This window comes from Plecotus auritus (genome assembly GCF_963455305.1).
Source record: "Plecotus auritus genome assembly, chromosome: 8".
Lineage (NCBI taxonomy): Eukaryota > Metazoa > Chordata > Mammalia > Chiroptera > Vespertilionidae > Plecotus > Plecotus auritus.
The window spans coordinates 135,695,237-135,716,816 of NC_137782.1; the positions used below are offsets into that span (position 1 = coordinate 135,695,237).

General features: G+C 43.7%; 1 protein-coding gene across 2 annotated transcripts in view; it reads left to right on the plus strand.

Annotated features, from left to right (window-relative positions):
• The window catches only part of SPRED2 (sprouty related EVH1 domain containing 2), a 112,046-nt gene that overhangs the window by 73,892 nt on the left and 16,574 nt on the right, over positions 1 to 21,580 (plus strand). For both annotated transcript variants that reach the window (XM_080684527.1, XM_080684526.1), the window contains 3 exons: positions 7,930 to 8,107; positions 15,418 to 15,586; positions 17,961 to 18,025. In XM_080684527.1, the coding sequence (XP_080540653.1) occupies positions 7,964 to 8,107; positions 15,418 to 15,586; positions 17,961 to 18,025 (378 nt within the window). In that variant the 5' untranslated portion in view covers positions 7,930 to 7,963. The remainder of the gene's footprint in view (positions 1 to 7,929; positions 8,108 to 15,417; positions 15,587 to 17,960; positions 18,026 to 21,580) is intronic.

Consider the following 21,580-nt stretch of genomic DNA (forward strand, 5'->3'; position numbering starts at 1 on the left):
AGCAGAGCGAGCACATAGTCTACCTTTAGTGGCTCGCAGAGCTGAAAAGCACGTTCCCACCACGCACGAAACTATTTATATAAAAGCCTAGTGACCAAACGGCGAACGGCCGGTCGCTATGACACACACTGTGGCAGCCAACTGGCCCCATCTGGCCCTGATCCCGCCCTCCCCCTTCCGCAACCTCCTGCGGCCTCTCCCCCGGCCGGCCCCGCCCCCGATGCACCCCCCCCCCCGATCGGGGGTGGGGTCTCTGGCCAACCACCCACGGCCCCCTCCCCCCCGGCTGGCCCACCCCCCGGGGCTCCTCCCCCCAGGATGACCCCCCTCCCCGGATAGGCCTCGATCACCGGCCAGGCCGACGGACCCCACCCCTGCATGAATTCGTGCACCAGGCCTCTAGTATTATGTATAATTTTCCTTGCCTGTAAACTTCAGAGAATATAGATTTCTAAAACTGGGGCAGTCAACTTAAAAAAAAATTAAGTAGTTGATGCTTAATAATAAAACAGTCATTCACAGAACCACCACTCGCTTAAATAGAATATGACCAATATCTTTGGCTTCCCAACACGCTTGATTCTGCTGAAATAGTTTGTTGATTCTTTTTTTAAGATAGCTAGACATATATATTTCATATACACATATATTTTATACATATACTATTTTATATATACACTAGAGGACTGGTGCACAACATTCGTGCACGGGGGGTGGGGTCTCCCTCAGCCCAGCCTGCATCCTCTCGCAGTCTGGGACCCCTCGCTCCTTACTGCCCACCTGCAGCAAAAGCGGGAGAGGCTCCCGCCACCACCGCTGCGCTCGCCAGCCATGAGCCCGGCTTCTGGCTGAGCGGTGCTCCCCCTGTGGGAGCACACTGACCACCAGGAGGCAGCTCCTATGTTGAGTGCCCCCTGGTAGTCATAGCGCCTCATAGCAACCAGTTGTTCCACCATTCAGTTGATTTGCATATTAGGATTTTATTATATAGGATATATGATTCGATGAAATCAAAGAGCCTTCAGAAATCTGTAGGCACAGGAAGATGGGGTAGACAGCGTGTGAGTACAATAAACTGCGCCTGGCTCCCCTGGTGGGCTTGGGGTTCTTGTGGCTCAGTGGGCAGCTGGGGCGAAGACGGAGCGTGGATCTTAGCTAATCCTTCTCAAGGTGTGGTGAAGTGGGGGAGGGTAGAAAAGAGGGCTGGGAGGAAATTAATGTAATGTTTAGCATAATGTGGAGATAAAGATGCCCTGTAATGAGATAAGGGCTGGCTGAGGAGGGGTCTGGGAAGTATTTATGGGGGATGTAAAAGTTCTAGTCTCCATCCCTGAGCCGGGGAGGGGAGGAGCAGAGGACCGCTCACAAGTGGGAGGGAGATGGGATGATTTTGCTCTCCGGGTGCGCCTGAGATTGGGCTGTGGCTTGGCTCTCAAGGTTCTGACTTGCCCCAGGTCCGTTTTGGATTTTCTCCTGTTGTCAAGGGCCTGACAGCCTCCCTGCCACTCCACTCTCCTGCAGCTGAAAAAGGCAGTCAGTGGCTAGGGACCTGTTTTAATCATCAAAGTCAGCCTTTCAGCAAAAATAATCATGATGGCTACAACTTCTCTGTATCAGACACTTGACCTCTATCACTGCTTTTAACCCTCTGCACTTCCCAACAGGATAGATCCATTTCTCTCTCTCCCCTCTCCCCTCTCCCCAGTCTCTCTCCAAATAAGAAAACTGAAGCTCAAAAAGAGGCTCCTTCAGTTACTGAGGTCAAGGCACTGCTGACCTGTTTGGCTTTCAACGTTATTTACAGACAGTTGCCTCAGCACCATTTCCTACAATTCCTTTGTTTACTTCTGTAATGTGGCCCATACAGGGCCTGCTTTTAATCTAGGGAGAACTTAGAACATTAAGGCCTGTGATCGAAACCTTGCCTTACCACTGTAGAATCAGCACTCCCCCCACCCCCCACCCCCAAAATAATCTAGCTTTGAAATTGTTCTTTCTGCTTTAGGATAGCACCTACCTCTTCTGTATGTTGAGCGATCACAGAACAAGTCCTGTTTTTACAAATAAAGTCACACATGGCAACACAAAACTTTTCCCTTAAAGAAACCGCATTTAAATGGCAGATCCCCAGTCCAATTTGTAAGAATCAATTTTACTCAAAATGCATCTAAAGCAGTGGTTCCCAATGTGGGGCACATGCTCCACAGGGGGGCAATTTGATTTTTAAGGGGTGCAATTCGAGAATGAGTTATTAACGGAATTTTTTGCATTTCTTATGGTTAAAGGGGCCTCATATACAGTGTATATATATATATATATATATATATATATATATATGCGCCTAATATGCAACGTGTCCTCTCGGGAGTTTGACCGACCTGGAGTTCTATCACTCACTATGATGTGCGCTGACCACCAGGGGGCGGTGCGGAACGAAGGAAGGCCCAGGCTGGCAGGGGAAGGGAGGCCCCAGCTGGCAGCCACTAGGGACCCTGTCCATGCACGAATTTTGTGCACTGGGCCTCTGGTATAAATATATGTTGTGACATAGTTATGCATTTCAGTTATCTGTAATATGTTTTGAAAATTTATTTGCCATTTCTTTCATATCACTTAATATTATTATTATTATTTTAACAATTTCTTAGTGATTTCTTCCTAAGTACTTCAATTTCCTTTCATTCTTTTTATTTTTCTTTCATGGATGCCATGTTCTTTGGAAGCTTGTTTAGACTAAGTTAATGTCCTTTTAGGCTTCCTCCACATAAATAGGAGTTCACTTTTTGAATAATAAAAATTATTTGTCACGGAGGGGGCATCAGGATTTTAGAGATGCCTTGGTGGGGCATGGCCAAAAGAAGGTTGGGAACCACTGATCTAAAGAATATGGTATTGTTTGGATGGTGGGAGTCAAACACCATTTGTAATGACGTTCATTCTATGGGGCAGTTTAGCTCAAATTCAGACACTAGGGCTCCATTCAGTTGGTGTCTGGACCCACGTCTGGAACATCACCAGGCCCTAAATCAGTTACACTAGTTTAGCAGTTGAAACCTTCAGGAGCATTTTTGTTGTTATTTTTGACAAAAATAACATTATTTTGTAAAATTTCTGAGGCATGCTAGCAGCATTTTCCTTGTGCACGTTAGAACACGAACCCACCTTTGCCCTTCCTGCAAGCCTCCTCCCACCAGCTACCCCCACATCTGGTTTAAACATGTTGTTTAATTCTTTCCAGAAAGAAAGGGAGGGAAGGTGGGAAGGGAGTTTTCCTCCCCTGCTCCTTTTGGTAGTAGAGTTCATTGTCGTGTCTGTTCTGGGTGGGGTGAGATGCCTGAGTAACGTAAATACACCACAACTAGGAAGCAGCTGGCACGCAGCCATGCAGCTGGATTACCCAGACAGCCTTCGCAGCTTTTCGTGTAACACTTTATCCCCCACCTCGTTTTAAATAGCCAGGTGCCTCAGTTAATGCTGGCTATCGGGGATGTTACCAGAGAAGACGGGAGTGGGGGTAGACTCCTGTCCCCCCAGCCCCATCACAGACAGCCCCTCACAGAGAAGACGTCTGCCCTCAGGAAGGGGCGTGAGATGAATCAAGGCCGGAAGGAGGATGCTGCAGATCCAAAAGCAAAGGCCAAAATTAGCCCCTGTGGTCTGGACGCCAAGGGTTGGGGCATTTTTAAAAATCATAAATGAATACTTTCTGGAAATAAGTCTATGACACTAGCGTAAGTAATACAGACTTCCTTTTTCATACTTAATTCACACAGCTGCAACACCAAAACAGTAAAAGCATGTTTCAATAAGAGGTGTGTGGAGTTTCAGTTACTCGCCTTGGCCTTTCCCGTCAGGATGAACCCACAGTGCACTTACTGGAGACTTGAAAAGCTGGGTTTCATACCACAGCTTTCACACATCCCGGGGACCCCTTCCTCTTTCTAGAAAAGATGGGGTATTGGAGGAGAAAAAGATATTCTCAAGATGTTTGTATGAAACTAGTCTAAACAAATGTTATAAAATGTTCTTAATCTCTATGATCTAAAGGAATATGCATGTTGGATCCTAAAATAGATTAATGATGGAAACCATGTGATTTTTTTAAAATTCAGTTTTCCTATTTATTTTTAAATACATTTTTATCGATTTCAGAGAGGAAGGGAGGAGAGAGAGAGATAGAAACATAAATGATGAGAGAGAATCACTGATCAGCTGCCTCCTACACACACACACACACACACACACACCAACTAGGGACCAAGCCCTCAACCTGGGCAGGTGCGCTTGACCGGAATCTAACCCGGGACTCTTCAGCCCGCAGGCCGATGCTCCATCCACTGATCCAAACCAGCCAGGGCCAGTTTTCCTGTTTAATGGAAAGGAAATCTTTACCCAATCCCAATTAAGCTATTATGGCTCATAAGCAAAAGGGTATTGAACACTTCATGTTTTCTCAGGGATTCTGTTAGCTACAAATTATATTTTTAAAACCTGTTGATAAATATTGTATATTTAACCCAATCACTGTACCACCTACTACCTGTAAGACACCATTCTAGGCTCTGGGGATATAGCAATGAACAAAAGGGGCAACGTCCCTGCTCTCATGGAGCTTACATTCTAGTTGGGGTGGGGAGGTGGACAAACAAGTAGGGCAGGGGTCGACTTAGCAGCATGTAGAAAGACAAGGCAGGGTGAGATTTAAGAGGAGTGCACGGTACTATATATAAAGTGGACAGAGAAGTCTTCTGTGATGAAATTAACCTTGGGAATGAACCTCGTTTATGTGTGGGGAGAGGAGTGAAATGGGGTTTTAAGCATGTACAAAGGCCCTGAAGTAGGAATGTGCTTCATGGGGAGGACCCTCAAGGACAGTGGGACTAATGTGGAATGAGCAAGGAGGAGATGGTAAGATAAGTGCTAGGTTTTTTACGTTTACTCAGAGTAATATAAAGAAATATTGGAGGGTTGGTTTGAGTCGTGTGATATACTCTGAGTCACCTGTCTATCTTCTTAGAAAGTTGGGCATGTGTGGAAGTAAGGAGGCCAGTTAGGGGGCTGCTGCAATCGTCTGAGAGGTGGTGACAGCTGGGATCAGGGCAGAGTTGAGGGAGGTAGTAAAATGTGGGTTCTGGATATGTGTCAAAGGGAGAACCCCCTGGATAGGAAGGTGTTGGGAATCACGAGTCCAAGCTGTTGATTGATGTGCCTACTAGATACACAAGCAGAGGAATCACAGGCAGTTGGTTTTACTGTTCTGAAGCTTAGAGATGAGGTCTGGATAGAAACATGAATTTGGCCACGGTTGGCACATAGACAGTACTGACGTTGCAGCTGTTGACCCTGGCTTGGACTGTGGATGGTTTAGCCAGTTATCAAAGGAGAGGCAGAGAGTACTGGTCCAGAGTCGTAGGTGTGCTGGTGGGCACAGGTGCAGGGTCTTTTCTGATCGTGTCTATTTTCTCACTGAAATTAAAGCAAGCTCATCCATCATCTGACAGGGAGATGGTAGCAGGACAGGTCAAGTGACTTTGGGGACGGACTTGGAGAATGTAGCAGGATGCTGGGTGGCACCTCATGGAGGTTAGTGGTTATGCCTTTTACACTAGACGTGTACATTAAACAGAGTGGGGGGTTTTCCTCTAACCATATTCAGCAGCCTGGGTGGGAGCATGGAGTGAATGAAATAGATGGTGGGATTTCCCCTGAGTTGGGGTTTCGCCAGGGAATTACAAAGAGGAGAGAACAAATGTGTTAAGGTTTTGTACAAAAGAGTGTCATGATAGACCATGGAGCTTAAGTTGGGTAGAGAATCAAGTGAGAGCATAAGGGGGTGGGGAACGGTGTGTGTGTAGGGGGGAGGGGGAGTGGGGATCATAATAGTAGATTGTGGCCCCTGTGGGTGCAGTTACTGAAGTTGAGGGAGTGAGCCTGCAAATTCGGGAGGTGGTGGCTGGAGAGCAGGATGGTTAGAGTGAGGTCATGGAAGTTGTACAGCTATTGTTTAAGGCTGTGACTAGGCATGGGTGGGAGAGGTTGGGTGGAAGACCAGGTCAGAGGAGCAGAAGAGTTCCAGAAACTGAGAGGCCAAGAAATTGGATCCTTGGGGTGAATAATGAAATTAGAAAGAATCATGACAGGGATCATGGTGGGAGGATGGAGGGACAATGAGTGTCTTCAAAGAGTGCGGGGTAGTGACCCCGAGGCCTGTGAAAGATTGAAGAGGGGTAGTGGGGGCATCGTCCGACTGGGGAGCTTAGAGGAACTGGGGAGAGGGCCACTGGCCTGCAACAGAGGTGAGAAAGCAGCCCAGTGTGTGTGGGCCCCAGAGGCTCAGCCCAGAGCACCTGTGCATTTAGGTTAAGAAAGTGAAAGGATCTAACACGAGGTACCCAGAGTGGAATGGTGGTTGCCAGGGGCTGGGGAGAAGGGAGGATGGGGAGTTAGTGTTTAGTGAGTATGGATTTTTAGTCTGGGGACATGAAAAAAGTTCTGGAGGTGGGTGATGGGGATGGTTACAGAACAGTGTGAATGTGCTTAATTTAATGCCATGGAATTGTATACTTAAAATGGTAAATTTTACTTTATGTCTGTTTTACCACCAAAAAAAAGTCTGAGGAAGGGATAAGAAGGTAAGGGGTGGGGTGTCAGACCTTGAGTCTGATGGGCACCGTGGGAAGGGAGCTGGGTCACAGTAGAGGATAAGCTCTCCAGGGAACCATGGAATGTAGATGGCTTTGTCTTGGGGGTGAGTAGGTGATCAGGGACGCGGGGCAGAGGGACTGTCCAAATGGTCTCCCGCGGCTTGCAGACTGCGTGGCCAAGCTCAGCGCCGGGCCTGAAAGGCGGGAGGAGGGGGTTCTGTGTTACTGAACATCTTTGTTTCCCTGGAATCTGGCACAGTGCCTGGTATATAGAAGATGGGGATATATGTTTGAATGAGTAAAAAAATGAATTCTTCCCAAAGAAAGAGAGCAGCAAATGAGATTTAGTGGCCTTGCTGAAAATCCAAATAAATTTCCCACAAAGTGACGGAAGAATGAAAAGAAGCTAGAGTTGGTCTCTGGAGAAGAAAGAGGATGTTTGGCAATTGTGCAAAAGAACTTAATGTGAAATTGAAATTTAGACTGGAAAAATAGAATCAAGAGGTTACACACGTGTAAAGGGCACTTAAATTGAAGTATTTCCCACCTATCTGTGATTGTATAGTGAATTTGTGATTTGGAAATGGACTCTCCTATTGTTATGCTAAATCAGAGGATTATTAGTTTTATAAAATGTTAAACCTTGGCATTATAAACTAAGTTTTAATGGTTGAAACCATAATATCCTTTTAAGTTAATACATTTGTCTTTCCTAATGTATTATACCAAACTATAGAGATCACCTCATTTGTGTGGGGTTTTACTTTTTAATGTTTTTATGGATTTTTTTTTTTTTTTAAGAGAGAGAAGAAGGTAGAAGGAGAGAGAGATAGAAACATCAATGATGAGAGAGGATCATCGATTGGCTGCCTCCTTCACAGCCCCTTCTGGGGATCAAGCCTGAAGCCTAGGCATGTGCTCTGACCTGAATTGAACCCCAATCTCTTGGTTCCTTGGTCGACACTCAACCACTGAACCACACCAGCCGGGCCAGCTCATTTGTTTTATCATTAGTGTTTACCACCCAGAAATTGGATATACATCTTGAAAAACTCACAAATATTTTTAGTTTCTGGGTATCTTTTTTTTTTAATGTACATTTATATTGAGTTTAATTAAAGTTTTGGTTTTTCTCTAAAAGTTGAGATGAGCTGCCTTTTAAGGTTGCTGCCAGGCATAGGTTTCCCGTCGATGAGCCCAGCAAATGCTGGCATCTTGCTTTGTGAAACATGTCCTACAACTACCAGACCATTGTCATGCCCCATTCTTCTTGTTGTCGTTTTAGTGACAGCTATATTGTGCGTGTCAAGGCTGTGGTTATGACCAGAGATGACTCCAGCGGGGGATGGTTCCCACAGGAAGGAGGCGGGATCAGTCGCGTGGGGGTCTGTAAGGTCATGCACCCCGAAGGCAATGGACGAAGCGGCTTTCTCATCCATGGTGAACGGCAGAAAGACAAACTGGTAATGGCAGACGGGGAATGCGGGGGTTAAATCAGCAATGACTGGTTTCTTTACCTTAAATCACAGCCCTCTTCTGTAGGATATTTCTTCCCTTCTTTCTCTGACTTCAACCTCTTATGAAAGCTTCCAAAGTTATAAATCTGGAGCTGGTGCCAAGTTGCAAAAACGTAACCCTGGCTTTCCAGCAAAGTCACTTTTTACGCGCACCGTATAACTCGGATGCTCAGAGGCCGTATGTTCGGCAGTCTTGTTTGCATCTTTGATTAATTAAGCTGTCTTTCTGTCACTGTAACAAGATACTCAAAACAGAAGTGGGTTCTTTATTATGAATCAGATTGTAGTGAGCTGTGAAGTCAGACTTTCTTAAAGTGTAGGGTTTTTTTAATGGAGCGTGCCATCAAGGTTTGGTTGGTTGGTGAAAAGGTGGAGAGAAAAGGTGCCACCTGATATTTGGTTACTTCTAAATAAATGTTTAGCTAAAAGATACTGTAGCTTTAATTCCATAAAGGTAATGAATAAAACATGTTTGGAAAAAGGAAGTAACAAAAAGTGGTGTCCCACGTCCATAATAATTCTACGTGCTTAAAAATACACACTTTGGAGTGTAACCGTGACGTCACAGGGGTGGGCGCACGATTAATCATTCAGTTGCATGAAGGAACTTGGATGCCCAATTCTAAATTATGAAGGAATCTATGATATGAAGGGAAATTGAATGTCTCTAAAGCTATTTTTTTAAAAAATTTTTTTTTATTGATTTCAAAGAGGAAGTGAGAGGGAGAAAAAGATAGAAACATCAATGATGAGAGAGAATCTTTGATTGGCTGTCTCCTGCAAGCACCACACTGGGGATCAAGTCCACAACCTGGACATGTGCCCTGACCGGGAATCAAACTGTGACCTCCTGGTTCATAGGTCGACGCTCAACCACTGCGCCACACCGGCCGGGCTAAAGCTATTTGTAATTGGTGGTGTGAATCTGGAAGAACACTGCTCCTATCTGTACTTAATCATGGAGTATATGCTCAGAAGCCATCAGATGATTCAGAATGTGCCAGATGGTACAGGATCTCAACAGAGAAAACACAGAGACACTGAAGGATATGTCAGTATTACACCTGAAGCCCTTTACTGTGGTGTCTATTGAGTTGATAAGGTGCTAAGTGTACAAATACAATATTTTACAAACACTGTTTTAAAAGTTATGAAATAGGTAAGACAGAACAATTTGTAAATATTATATATGGATTAACAGAAATGCTGTTTTCACACTTGATTCATCTCTAAAAATAAAATAAATGAAATGTGTCTATTTAAGAAATTCCCTACATGATAGTCAAATAATTAAACATTCTTATTTATAAGATATTCGCAATAAAGGCAGTATAACCACACTATCAATGTAAAATAACTACCCTTTACATAGCATTGAACCTGTGCTCGCCCTTCAGTTAGGTTGTATCATTGTGTCCTTGTAGCAGCCTGGGTAGTCAGACCTGAAGAAATTAAGATTCAGAAAGACTCCTTGTTCTTGGTGACTCATCTTGGAGTCTGGAACCAGTATTTGCTACTCTGTCACTCTGACCCCAAAACTGAGCCAAAGTCGCATGTGCACAACCACCTTTATTTAGCTCTGATGTCGTTTTTTCTCCTCATGCATATTTTTATTTTTACATAGCCAGAATCCGAACTCATCAACTGTTTTGTATGTCATTGGTTTTGCCCTAACATTATTGTAAGAAACTTTCCATGTTGCTGTTATCAGGTTGATTATTTTTGTTTATTTGACAATCTCCTTAGTGTCAAATATTAAGGTTCTTCCCCCTTGCTCCCTCCCCTAGTATTACCTATCTGCATTTGTAGATACCTACCTGCATTTTCCACATTTTTATTTTCTTGGAATAATTTAAGGGTCGCATTTTTATGACTTTTGATTATTGTGCGAAGAGCTGCGACCATTATGAGAATATCCTTTAGCACAACAAGGATCAGATACTTCACATCTTCACCAATTTGACAGATTATCAGTGGTATCTGATGAGATCAAATGTTTTTGTTTGTTAAACAGGGACAACTAAATTATCTGTTAATGATATTTGATCTATTAGGACCTTTTCTCCTTCATATGTATGTATGCCCTCTTGTATAACAAGGATATTAATCTTCATCTGCCACATTGTTGCCTTTTTGTTTTAGTTGGTGTTCTTTTTCTACAAAAATTTTGAAAGAAAAGTTTTCCCCCTTTTACCCTTTTTATTGTTACTGCTTTTGTGTTAACAGATTATCTTACCCAAATAGTTATATTATTTTAGATGGGGTTTTTTCCTGGTATTTCTATGGTTTGCCATAGAATATGTCAACCTGAAATGGCCTTTAGCTTGTCTCATCCAACGACTTCATTTTATAAATACATTTATAAACTTGTATCTTACCACTGACATACATAATAAACCTTTGCGGTTTTGTTCAGGACCCTTATGTAAATAACCTCAGTTTGATTCCTGCAGCGTGCTGTAGAGGGGGCAATACTATTATGTCCACGTTGTAGTGTGGAAACGCGATGCTCTAAGAAGTGATCCATGTCCTCTGTCTAGGCCAGTGGTCGGCAAACTCATTAGTCAACAGAGCCAAATATCAACAGTACAACGATTGAAATTTCTTTTGAGAGCCCAAAACCGACTTCTGCGCATGGGCCACGAAGTTTCAATCGCACTGTACGTGCGCTCCCGCACGTGGTATTTTGTGGAAGAGCCACACTCAAGGGGCCAAAGAGCTGCATGTGGCTCGCGAGCTGCAGTTTGCCGACCTGGTCTAGGCGCACAGCCTTAGCAGAGCCAGCGTTGGGAACCATTTCCTTGTGAAGCCAAAACCTGGTCCCTTCTTACTAACTCCGCACAGCAACAGGGCAGTCCTGCTTGCGGGCCAGCTTCCGTTGTGAAAGGATAGTGTGCCTCATCCTCTCCCCAGTCATGTTTCTCCATCCCTCCGTCCCCTTCCTGACCCTCTGCATTCTGACTCTACCCTTCTGGACTTTTATATCCACTAGTGTTTAAATCACACACCCAATTATGCTACTCCATCTTTGCATCCCTCACCTTATCTATGTCACACTCTAGGAAATTCTGGACTTCTATACTCGGTGGTACTTTACTCCCTCCCTCTGCCCTGTCCCACCACACACACACACCACCACCACCACCACCACCACCACCACCACCACCACCACCACCCCTACCCCTCAGAGATATGGTGACTCTTCCTTTGGCCTCCAAGCTTCCATAAGCAGCACTCCCACCCACTGGAGAGTATGAGTCCCTGTGGGAACCCCGCAGCGGGTGGGTTGTTGAAGAACCGCCCTCCCCCCACCCCTAAATGGTGGGATTTCAAGGAAAGAGTGGAGATCATTTTTGGAATAGAATGGATGGATGGTATCAGAGTCCCCAGTATTCCAGCTAGGACAGGAAGTGCTTTTTCTGACAGAAACGGTGTTGTCAATAGTTTTTCCAACATAGTGCAATTCTGAAATTCAAAACACTGGTTTTTGTTGTTGTTGAATGACATGTTGAGGCCTGTGAGCTCAGCTGCCACTGTTTCTGTGGAAAGCCTGGGTTCCAGACATCTGTTCACAAGGTGTTATTAGGATCATTTTTCGTAAGTTGGAGACAATCAAGTTTTCCTGAGCAATTATATGTAAATTTAAAATTTCTGAGTTCAAACCTATTTGAGATGGATTAGAGGAGTTTACTCCTGAAACAAATCCTGTGAGAACCACCGTATGAAAACGAACCACAGAATCTAAAAGGGCGATCATTCCACCCACTGCCCGTGCCTGGCCAGGAGCGCTCCCGTTGGGTGGGAGTTCCGGCTGGCAGAGCTCTTTGAAAGGCAGTGTGGCAGGATACCGATTGGTTTTAAATGTACATACCTTTTTACCTGTCAGTTTTACACCTGAGCCCTGTCCTGTAAAAATAGACTCGCCTGCAAAGATTTGCGGACAATAACAGTTCTCGAGCATTTTTGGTCTCAGTCTCCCTTTGCACTGAAAATTGATTGAGGACCCCAAAAAGCTTTTTTTTTTTTTTTAATGTATTTTATTGATTTTTTACAGAGAGGAAGGGAGAGGGATAGAGAGTTAGAAACATCGATGAGAGAGAAACATCGATCAGCTGCCTCCTGCACACCTCCTACTGGGGATGTGCCCGCAACCAAGGTACATGCCCTTGACAGGAATCGAACCTGGGACCTTTCAGTCCAAAGGCTGACGCTCTATCCACTGAGCCAAACCGGTTTCGGCCCCAAAAAGCTTCTGTCGCTGTGATATAGCTACTAATATTTACCATTTTAGAAATTCAAACTGAAAAATTTTTCATCTTAAGTAATAGTTTTAGCATGGGTGGTATTCTTTATGAGAACTAACTATATAACTATTTTCCAGAATGAAAAATAGGAGAAGGGTAGTAGTATTTTGTTTTGCAAATCTCTATAATATCAGGCTTAATGGGAAATAGCTGGATTCTGGTGTCTACTCCTGCTTTCAGTCTCTTGCAATATGTTGTTTTGGTTGAAGAAAATCCAGCCTCACACAGGTTGGTAGTTGGAAAAGGGAGAAGTATTTTAATAACCTTTTCAGATAATTATAGATATATTTTTTGATACTACACCAAAACTTGGCTTGTAGAGTTTTATGAATGTGGAATCTGAAGCCATATCAATGAACTTTTCATACTCTTACATTAAAATCCACTGGTTTATCTTTCACTTTGATGGCATCTTTTATTCATTCTTGATTTTGTAACAGCATGCATTGGTCATTTGGAAAATAATAATGTAAGCAGATCTTCCAAATGTTGGTACATTTCACCCAACAGTATCCAAAAATCACAATGTCACCACTAATCTCATTAGAAAAGCCTTCAAGTGTTGGGGAGCTGTCCACAATTCTTTCGCTTGAAAGTTCAAATTTTATTATTGGCAACAAATAACTCCAGTTGTTTTCCTGGAAGTGACAGGCTCACTGAGTTCATATTCAAGAAAAGATCTGCCAGATACACACGTTTAAGTAACCGTAACTCCTCTGTCAGTGGTTCTTTCAAGGAAATCCATGAAAAAAGCAGGCAGTTCAACTCACGGCCGAAGCAGTTAATTGCACTAGTGCTTTTCCTTGAGACAGCTGTCATTCTTCCGTGTGCAGCAGAAGTGAAAAGGCTGTTAGAAATCCTCTCCCCTTTCCCAACCGCATTTGCACAAAGCCAGGCTTGCTTCATATACTGCAACTCCAGTGACATATTACAGCAGACTGGACGCAGAAGCAGAGATGAGAATCCAATTATGTGTACTTCCACTTCATCACACAAAAGATATCCATTCAAGGGTCAAGCTTTAATAATTTTTAATATATTTTTATTTTTAGATATATTTTTATTGATTTCAGAGAGGAAAGGAGAGGGAGAGAGAGATAGAAGCATCAGTGAGAGAGAATCATGGATCGGCTGCCTCCTGTACGCCCCACAATGGGGATCCAGCCTGCAGCCCAGGCATGTGCCCTGACCAGGAATCGAGCCATGACCTCCTGGTTCATAGGTCAGCGCTCAACCACTGAGCCACGCTGGCCAGGCTAAAAAGATATTTTTAAGTTTTAAGTTAATGCCTAGACTTCATTAGAGGGATTATACCTGTTGGTAAGATGAAAGCATCTGAACTTTTTCATTTTTGTCATTAAACTAAGATATGTAATGATGTCATTTTTTTTTAAACTTCTGTAAGAAAATGTACTGTTGTAATAATCTTAAACTTGGAAAATGTCAACTGAAGACTAATTTTTTTCACCCTAAAAATATGGAGAAACTGGAAGTCTTTGTTTTTACAAAACATTTATTTTGAGACTTTGAATTGAGACTATTAAATTCTAAAATAGATAACATTTGTTAGTTAAAGCCTTGGTTATTTGGATTTCCCCAATTAGGAATGGGGCTGGGCTGACATTTAACCATCGCACTATTCTTAGGGGGAAACAGCCATAATAAGCATCTTAATCATAAATAGAACTGTGTGAAAGGACTGTTGTCTTCTTTCAATACAATGTAATAAAGTTAACTGCTTGGGACTGCTACTGGGTCTACCAATTTGACTGTTGTTCTCATCTGTTTATAAGTTAGGGAACATTTAGTAGGCAGCACTTAATTTCTTAGTCTGCTTAGATGTAGCCTTGAAACCTGTACTCATTTAAGAATATTCTCTAATTTGAATTTATACTAATTTAGGCAGGCCTTTACTCTTTTCCCTTCTCTTAGTAAGATTTCATTTGGTTAAATGAAGAGCTTCACCAGAACAAAATCAAAGCTATTAATAACACTTGGCAAAATTATTTTGGTGTACATAGGAATAAATATCATTGATATTTAGAGATTTTTTTGTGAAAAAAAGAAGGGAATTTACATTCACATGATTGCAATGCTGCTTTTATGCTATATATGTTCACGCTGATAATATCAGTGTTATTTCCATTTTAGAGATAAAAAGACCAAGGGTCTGAGACAATCTATGCAAAGTTATAGCTTAGTTAAAGGCAATTCTGAAGTTAAATGGCTAGAAACTTGGAGATTGTTCTAATAATGCAGATCGAAGTTTAATAGAGACCCAGATCAGGGTAGTAGCAACTTAAATGAATTTATATAAAAGATATTGAAGGAAAAATGAAACAGACTTGGTGATTAATAATACAGGGGGTAGAGAAAGCAGAAGAGGCAAAGATAACCATGGAGATTTTAAACCAAAGAGGGATTGGCATTGCTAGATGTGGGGAAGTTGGGAGAGGAAACTAGTGGCAGTAATTTCAGAGCAGATTGTTAGTTTTTCAACATGTTGGATTTGAGGTCACCGGGAAACACCCATTAGGACAGGGGAGGGAAAGATGAGAGCCACTAATACAAAGGTCCTGGCATGGAATCAGTCACCTGGAACACAGCAAAGCCCCAAGACCTGGACCTCAGCTTAGTGCCCCCCCAATCGGGGAGTGAGGAAGAGGAATGAGATGAAGAGTGGTTAAGGAGTACCACTGTTCAGTGGGATCACCAAATGTAAGGGGTTTGAGGGTGTGGGGTAGGATGGCAGGTCAACAAAGAGTGGATGGATGGTCCAGAGAGGCAAGCAAAGGCCTTTCCAATGGAGAGATTCACAGATAACTGAAGGCAGGAGAGGAGGATTTTCATTAGTTGCCACCAAAGATGGACAGTTCCCACTTAGAGTTTCGTAACTAAACACCAGCATGACTATTTCACAAGTTAACCAGCCTGTGTGTTTCAATCCTTCAGGTGGTATTGGAATGCTATGTAAGAAAGGACTTGGTCTACACCAAAGCCAACCCAACCTTTCATCATTGGAAGGTCGACAATAGGAAGTTTGGACTTACTTTCCAAAGTCCTGCCGATGCTCGAGCCTTTGACAGGGGAGTGAGGAAAGCAATCGAAGACCTTATAGAAGGTATTGAGTTTGTCACTGCATTCTTAGTGGGACTGTGTTAATTTTCTGAGTTATTTTTCATTCCTGTTGTCCACCATCATATATTTGTGGCTTATTAGAAGGAGGGTTGGTGGCCAGGTCAGTCAGTAGGAGCCGAAACTTTAGGAACATCCAAGGAAAACAATTACGAAGGGAGAGATCGGGGGGAAAGGAGATGGGTTTCTGAGTAAGAAGTGGTCCCAATTGGTTTTTAGACTTTGCTCTGAAAAGACAAGTTCTAGACTACCATGTGAATGAGTTTTTGATGGAGTTCACCTCTCCCTGACGATTGAAACAGCTTTGGTCTATCGGTCATGGCTCAGAAATGGGGAATAGATTCAAATGAGCCCAGAGGGCTCCAGGCCTACCCACTGCCCTCTTGCAATCAGAGCCCAGGTGTGCAGCTGCCACCGAACAGGAAAGGGATCTGTGACTCCCAGAGCCCTGGTTTGGTTTAGGCCTTACTCTGTGGTGAGTGATTAGTAGACATTGTGTTACATTTGATCCTGGCCTGAAAGGCTCTTCGGCCGTCCATTCTCATGGGCTTTTCCAGAGTCCACAGATGCAAACACAGGAATTCTCCACTTTAACTCATTCAGTTCTCAAATGAGAGGGTCAGTGGTACCAAAACCATGAAGAAAGAAATATCAAGCAAAAGCCAACCTCAGAATTAATTATAAAAACTAAATAAAAATCATAAAAGAATGTGTGTTTCATCTGTTTAAGAAATAAAAGTGTTCAGAAGTCCTTTTCTTCATTATGGATTTGTGGGAAGAGAAAAGCAAATCTTCAATAAAAAACTGCTTAACATCAATAGTAAAATAATTATAGCTGGATCATAAATCTGTTAACTATAACCACGTGATAACCAATGAAAACTAGGGCTTACATCATAGGTCTTACCTAAGTAACAAATTAAAATGTTATCAAACATATCTTTTAAATGTATATAGAGAAAATAGCTCCTGTATTACTGATAGCAGTTTTCAGTATGTCCATATACTTAATTACTGAATTTATAAACAAAATTGAGCATGTCGTTTTTTTCTATGTCTTCTCTACCCAGCTGTTTTCTATCAAACTTGCCTTAAATATTGATTGATTAGTATAATTTAAATAGTAGAGAAAAACCCTGAAAAATCAATAGGAATTGTGCAGAGGTTATTATGGGACTTATTTTTCCTCCAGGGATTCCTTGTTGGAGATTTAAATATTTCTCTTCCCTTTCTTTTTAATATATTTTTATTGATTTCAGAGAGGAAAGGAGAGGGAAGAGAGCTAGAAACATCAATGATAAGAGAGAATCATTGATAGGCTGCCATCTGCATGCCCCACCATGGGGATCGAACCGTGACCTCCTGGTTCATAGGTTAACGCTCAATCACTGGGCCACGCCGGTCAGGCTCTCTTCCCTTTCTGAGCAATTCTTTTAATTTCTGTTCTATATAGTAGCAAAGTATTTCCTAAATGCATATTTTTAGAGACTTAACCAAGAAAAGGAAAAGGTAGAAAATAAATTGCTCTGGTCTATCACTTACGCAAATTTAAATATTTTTTCTTTTGGCCATTAACAGTCACTTGTTGATCTACACATTACTGGGTACTATTAATGGGGGAAAGAAGGGAATTTCTACTGGTTTGCATACCAGAATGAAGAGATAAAAAGGGAAATAAACTGAACCCTCATTTCATGGTGGAATAAACCCGGTTTTCTGACCTGAGCCTAAATGTTGGCCTGCAGAAACAGAAAACTCACCAATGCCCTGGTATTGTAAGAGAAAACAATCTTGCCCTGGTGTCAGCTCAGAAGGTGGCTCCCACAGTCTGGGTTTTGGAGAACAGTGGCTGAATTTCAGAACAGGGGGTGACCATACAAGCCATTGAGTCAAGCCCCCTCTTTGGTAGATGAAAAGACCAGAAAGCTAAGTCCAGTTTACAGGGAGATGATGGTGGGTCTAACCTGGGGGTTTTCCATCCTGTGCTTTTCCTACTATACCCTGTTGGGACCTGGGGGGTCGCTGGCAGAGGCTGGTCTTGACCTTGCACCGCAGAGCAGTGGGCAGGCTCTCCCCGCCCCTCCTCTGTGTTGCTTCTCTGTGTGCTTGTTCTCTAGTGGCCAGTGCAAAAGTTCAGGGGGTTAATTGGGAACAACAGTCGGCCAAGTTCATTTAGGGGGCATCCTGGCAAGGGTCAATTGAAGAATAAATTGAAAGCATTAATTCCCAGGTAACATCTGTTAGTGAGCTACATAGGAAAGGAACGAGGTGTGGTTTTATTAAAATCTACCTTTTAAACAATTGGACTGGACTTAACCTCTTTGAAAACACTTTTTATTACATTTTTTTTGTCTTCTTAGGCTCAACCACATCATCCTCCACCATCCACAATGAAGCTGAGCTTGGTGATGACGACGTTTTTACGGTAAGTTCTCTGTGTCCCTTGCTCTCCGGGTTAGTGGTGAGGACTCGGGAAAGGTTCTTGTTAAGGGCATGAGAGACACTTCGCAATTTGGCATGTGCTGTTTCTGTAGGGATGCCATCGTGGAGATCTCTGGCTTGTCACAATTTTTCCTGGGCTGGGTTTTGCCTTTGTTGTTCGCGTTGCAGTGGTAACATCACACCATGACCTGACAGTGTCAACTCTCCCAGACCTGTCCCAGGTTCTCGCACAGTCTTGCCTCAGATTTATAATGAACAACTATCTGGTTTGCCCAGGACTGTCCTAGCTTTAGCATTGAAAGTCCCTGGTCCTACAAAACACCTCAATCCCAGGCAAACCAGGACAACTGGTCACCCTACTCAGAGTCGAACACAACCGCCTCCCTGGCATTGACGGGAACACCAGAAGTAGCCTTGCTGATGAGTAATTAAACATCTGATCAGAAAGGCCTGAAGGCCGAGTTGAGGTTGGAACTAATGTGCGAAGGCAGGAAATGGCTTGGATATTTTGACACAGCTTGAGTTAATGGGATATAACTGGAGATAAAATGATTTCTCAGCTTCTTCATTTAAGTCCTGGGCTTCTAAAAGGAAATAACAGATAGTTCATTGCTGTGTGCCTAGTGAGAAGCTCTGGGGCAGCATTTTCACACTCGTGGCCTTGACCTACAGTATGAAACACATTTACGTTGTAACCTAGGGCGCACACATCCAGAGACACCTAAAACCAGACTGAACTTCATGCTCTGCATTATGGTTTTTTTCTCTTCTGTTTTCTTCTACTTTTGATTATGAAACTTTTCAAGCACATAGGAAAACGTACAGAATAATCCAGTGAGCACTGTATGCTCAACACCTAGACTTGGCAGTTGTGACATTTTGCCCCATTTGCTGTATCTGTGCATGTATGTGTATTTAGAGATGTGCATCCCTCCCCCTACACACACACATACACATACACATATATTTTTGCTGATCAGTTAAAAATAAGTTACCTGGAATTACTTCAGCATCCACCTCCTAAAAATGAGGTGGTATTCTACACAAGCACAACACCATTCCTATACCTAAGAAAATTCATAGGAATCTCCTGTCAGATAATAGTTCCTCAGTTGTCCCAAGAATATCTTTTATAAGCAATTTTTTATATTGTATTTTAAAATATTGGTTGTACCCCTTTAAATGTGCTTTCCAACAGACTCCTCACAGCTAGTGATTTGAAAAAACTGCTTTGGGAATACAGAGGTGTGTAAAGCGTGCTGCAGCCCTGATTCAGGGAGCAGGGTGGTTTGAACAGAGATGAGCTTGGCTCTGAAAGGCTTAGACTGGCCTGGCACAGACTGTAGAGTCCTCTGAACCAGGAACTGTACGGTAGGGGAGGTCAGAGAAGACCACTAGTGGGAGGCCCGACCGGACCTCGGCGGCTTTTGAACAGGGCTCGGGAAGTGGCTTCAAGGCTGGGAACCTCAGGGGCGAAGGCGGATGCCGGGATGTGCAGGGTGAGCGGCCTGCGGATCCCAGCCTGACGTGAGCAGAGCGTCCGTGGGGGGTGTCAGGAAATGAACTCAGTTGTCCTTCCCTGCAGCGGCTGGTGTGATGTGGCTCTGAGCAGGTTTCCTATAGCGCTCCGAGCAGATCTTCTCAGCAGTTGGCATGTTGCTTACATCTGTTCCTTTGTCACGTTTGGAGAGACAAACAACAGCAGGAGGGTTAAAAGGTGGCTTCCTGTGCTCCAGAGCAAAACTGTCACCCGCAGCTGCTTCCCAGCTACCTGCCAGAATGATTTATAGAATCAGGAGAGGGCAGCGGGAGCGGGGTGATGAAGCCAGCATCCTCCTGGTTTTGCCCTTTGTCCACGGGGTATCAACATGCTGCTCTAGGGTGCCGCCGAGTGCCTGGAAGGAAGTGTAGAAACAGCCCTCTGCTCCCAGACACTTGGAACTCGCTGGCGAAGGAGCCCCACTTACTCGCATTCCGGGTAGCCCTGCTGCATAGAACCAGGAGCCTTCATTCCATTTGTTTACAAAGAAGGGACTGTTAACAATAGTACCTCCCTTCTCAAGACAGCCCCGGCCATTAGGTCATGACTATTAGAAACACATCCTGTGTAATGATGGGAGGGTCATCAAGCTTACCACCAGGTGTCCCATTTGTCTGCTCTCTCTCAAAATCAATTTTAAAATCTTTTTTTTAAAAAAAACACCTTTTATTGGTAAGACAGGCGGTTAGAACTCAGAACTCATTTATCAATGAAAGTGTAACTTACACCGAGGATGGAGTTAGAGGTTTCCTGCGAGAACAGCGTGTGTGTAGGAAAACCTGTAGAGGTGTAGGAACCACACGTGTATCCTCTGTTTCTGCTGGTGGATCCAGGGGGTCCCTGTTTCAGGGGAGTGCTTGGGGTTAGGAGGAAAGCAGGATGTCGTGGACAGTCTGTTGATGCACATTCTACACTAGGGAATGAAGTGGAGGAAGGGGCAGCCCAATTCCCTGTGGGGTAGTTGTCTGGCTTGGGTGCTCACCAAGCACGGGCTGTCCCTGCTCACACTTCCCAGCCCTGATGGTTACCCCCACCCCCCGACCCCAAGCAGCTTCTCAGTTAAATTCGTGCCCTTCTTAGTGTGTGCACGCATGTACACACGCATGCACTTGTGCCCTGCCTGTGCACCTGTCGCCAACACGGTGGCCTCCACAGTGTTCCCATGGCGCTCCTGTCCACATCACTGCCACCAGCCTGGTGTGTGTCCACATCTTTCCTGCCAGTACCGCTACGAGAGACCTGATGAGCAACCATTCCGACTTTCTGAGTTTGGATTCTTTATCTGTTTGTGTGCCCTCATATTTCTCCCTCAACCAAATATGATTGTTCTCTTGTTTAAAATCCCACAGCACTCTGTTTATTTCTCTCGCCACTTAAAAGCCTGCCCCTTTTCTGGCTTTCCTATTTTATTTGCTGAGTGAATGAATCTCCATTTAATTAGAAACAGGTTGTTCATTATTTTAGTCTCTGCAACCCTAGAAAGCTTTGCTCTATAAATACCCAATAAATAAATGGGTGATCTGACCCCCAGATACAACAGACCCAGAGTAATGCATTTCATTCAACGTTGTTCTGTTAGAACGTTGATGAGACAGTGTAGGAACTTCACTCTTGCGTTGCTGGTTTAGCCCAGTGGTCGGCAAACTCATTAGTCAACGGAGCGGCAAACCGCAGCTGCGGTTTGCCGACCACTGGTTTAGCCTGTGGTAAAATGGGCTTCGTTATACATCATTTTGCTTCAAGTCGTAGACCCTATCAATGGCATTTGGTGAGGATTACTGTATAGTGTGTAAAATCATAGGTTTTTCTACTTTATTCATCTCAGAGAGCCATTTAAAGGGGGTGATTTTGAGGGAATCTCAGTAACTGTGTGCCATGTTTCCATCTGTTTGTGCTCGATCTACAGCGAGGAGCGGAGCCCTGGCTTTGTCACCCACTGTAAGCTGTTGGCTCCTCGCGCTGCTTCTGACCCTCTCGTCAGCTTTCTCCTTTGTGGCA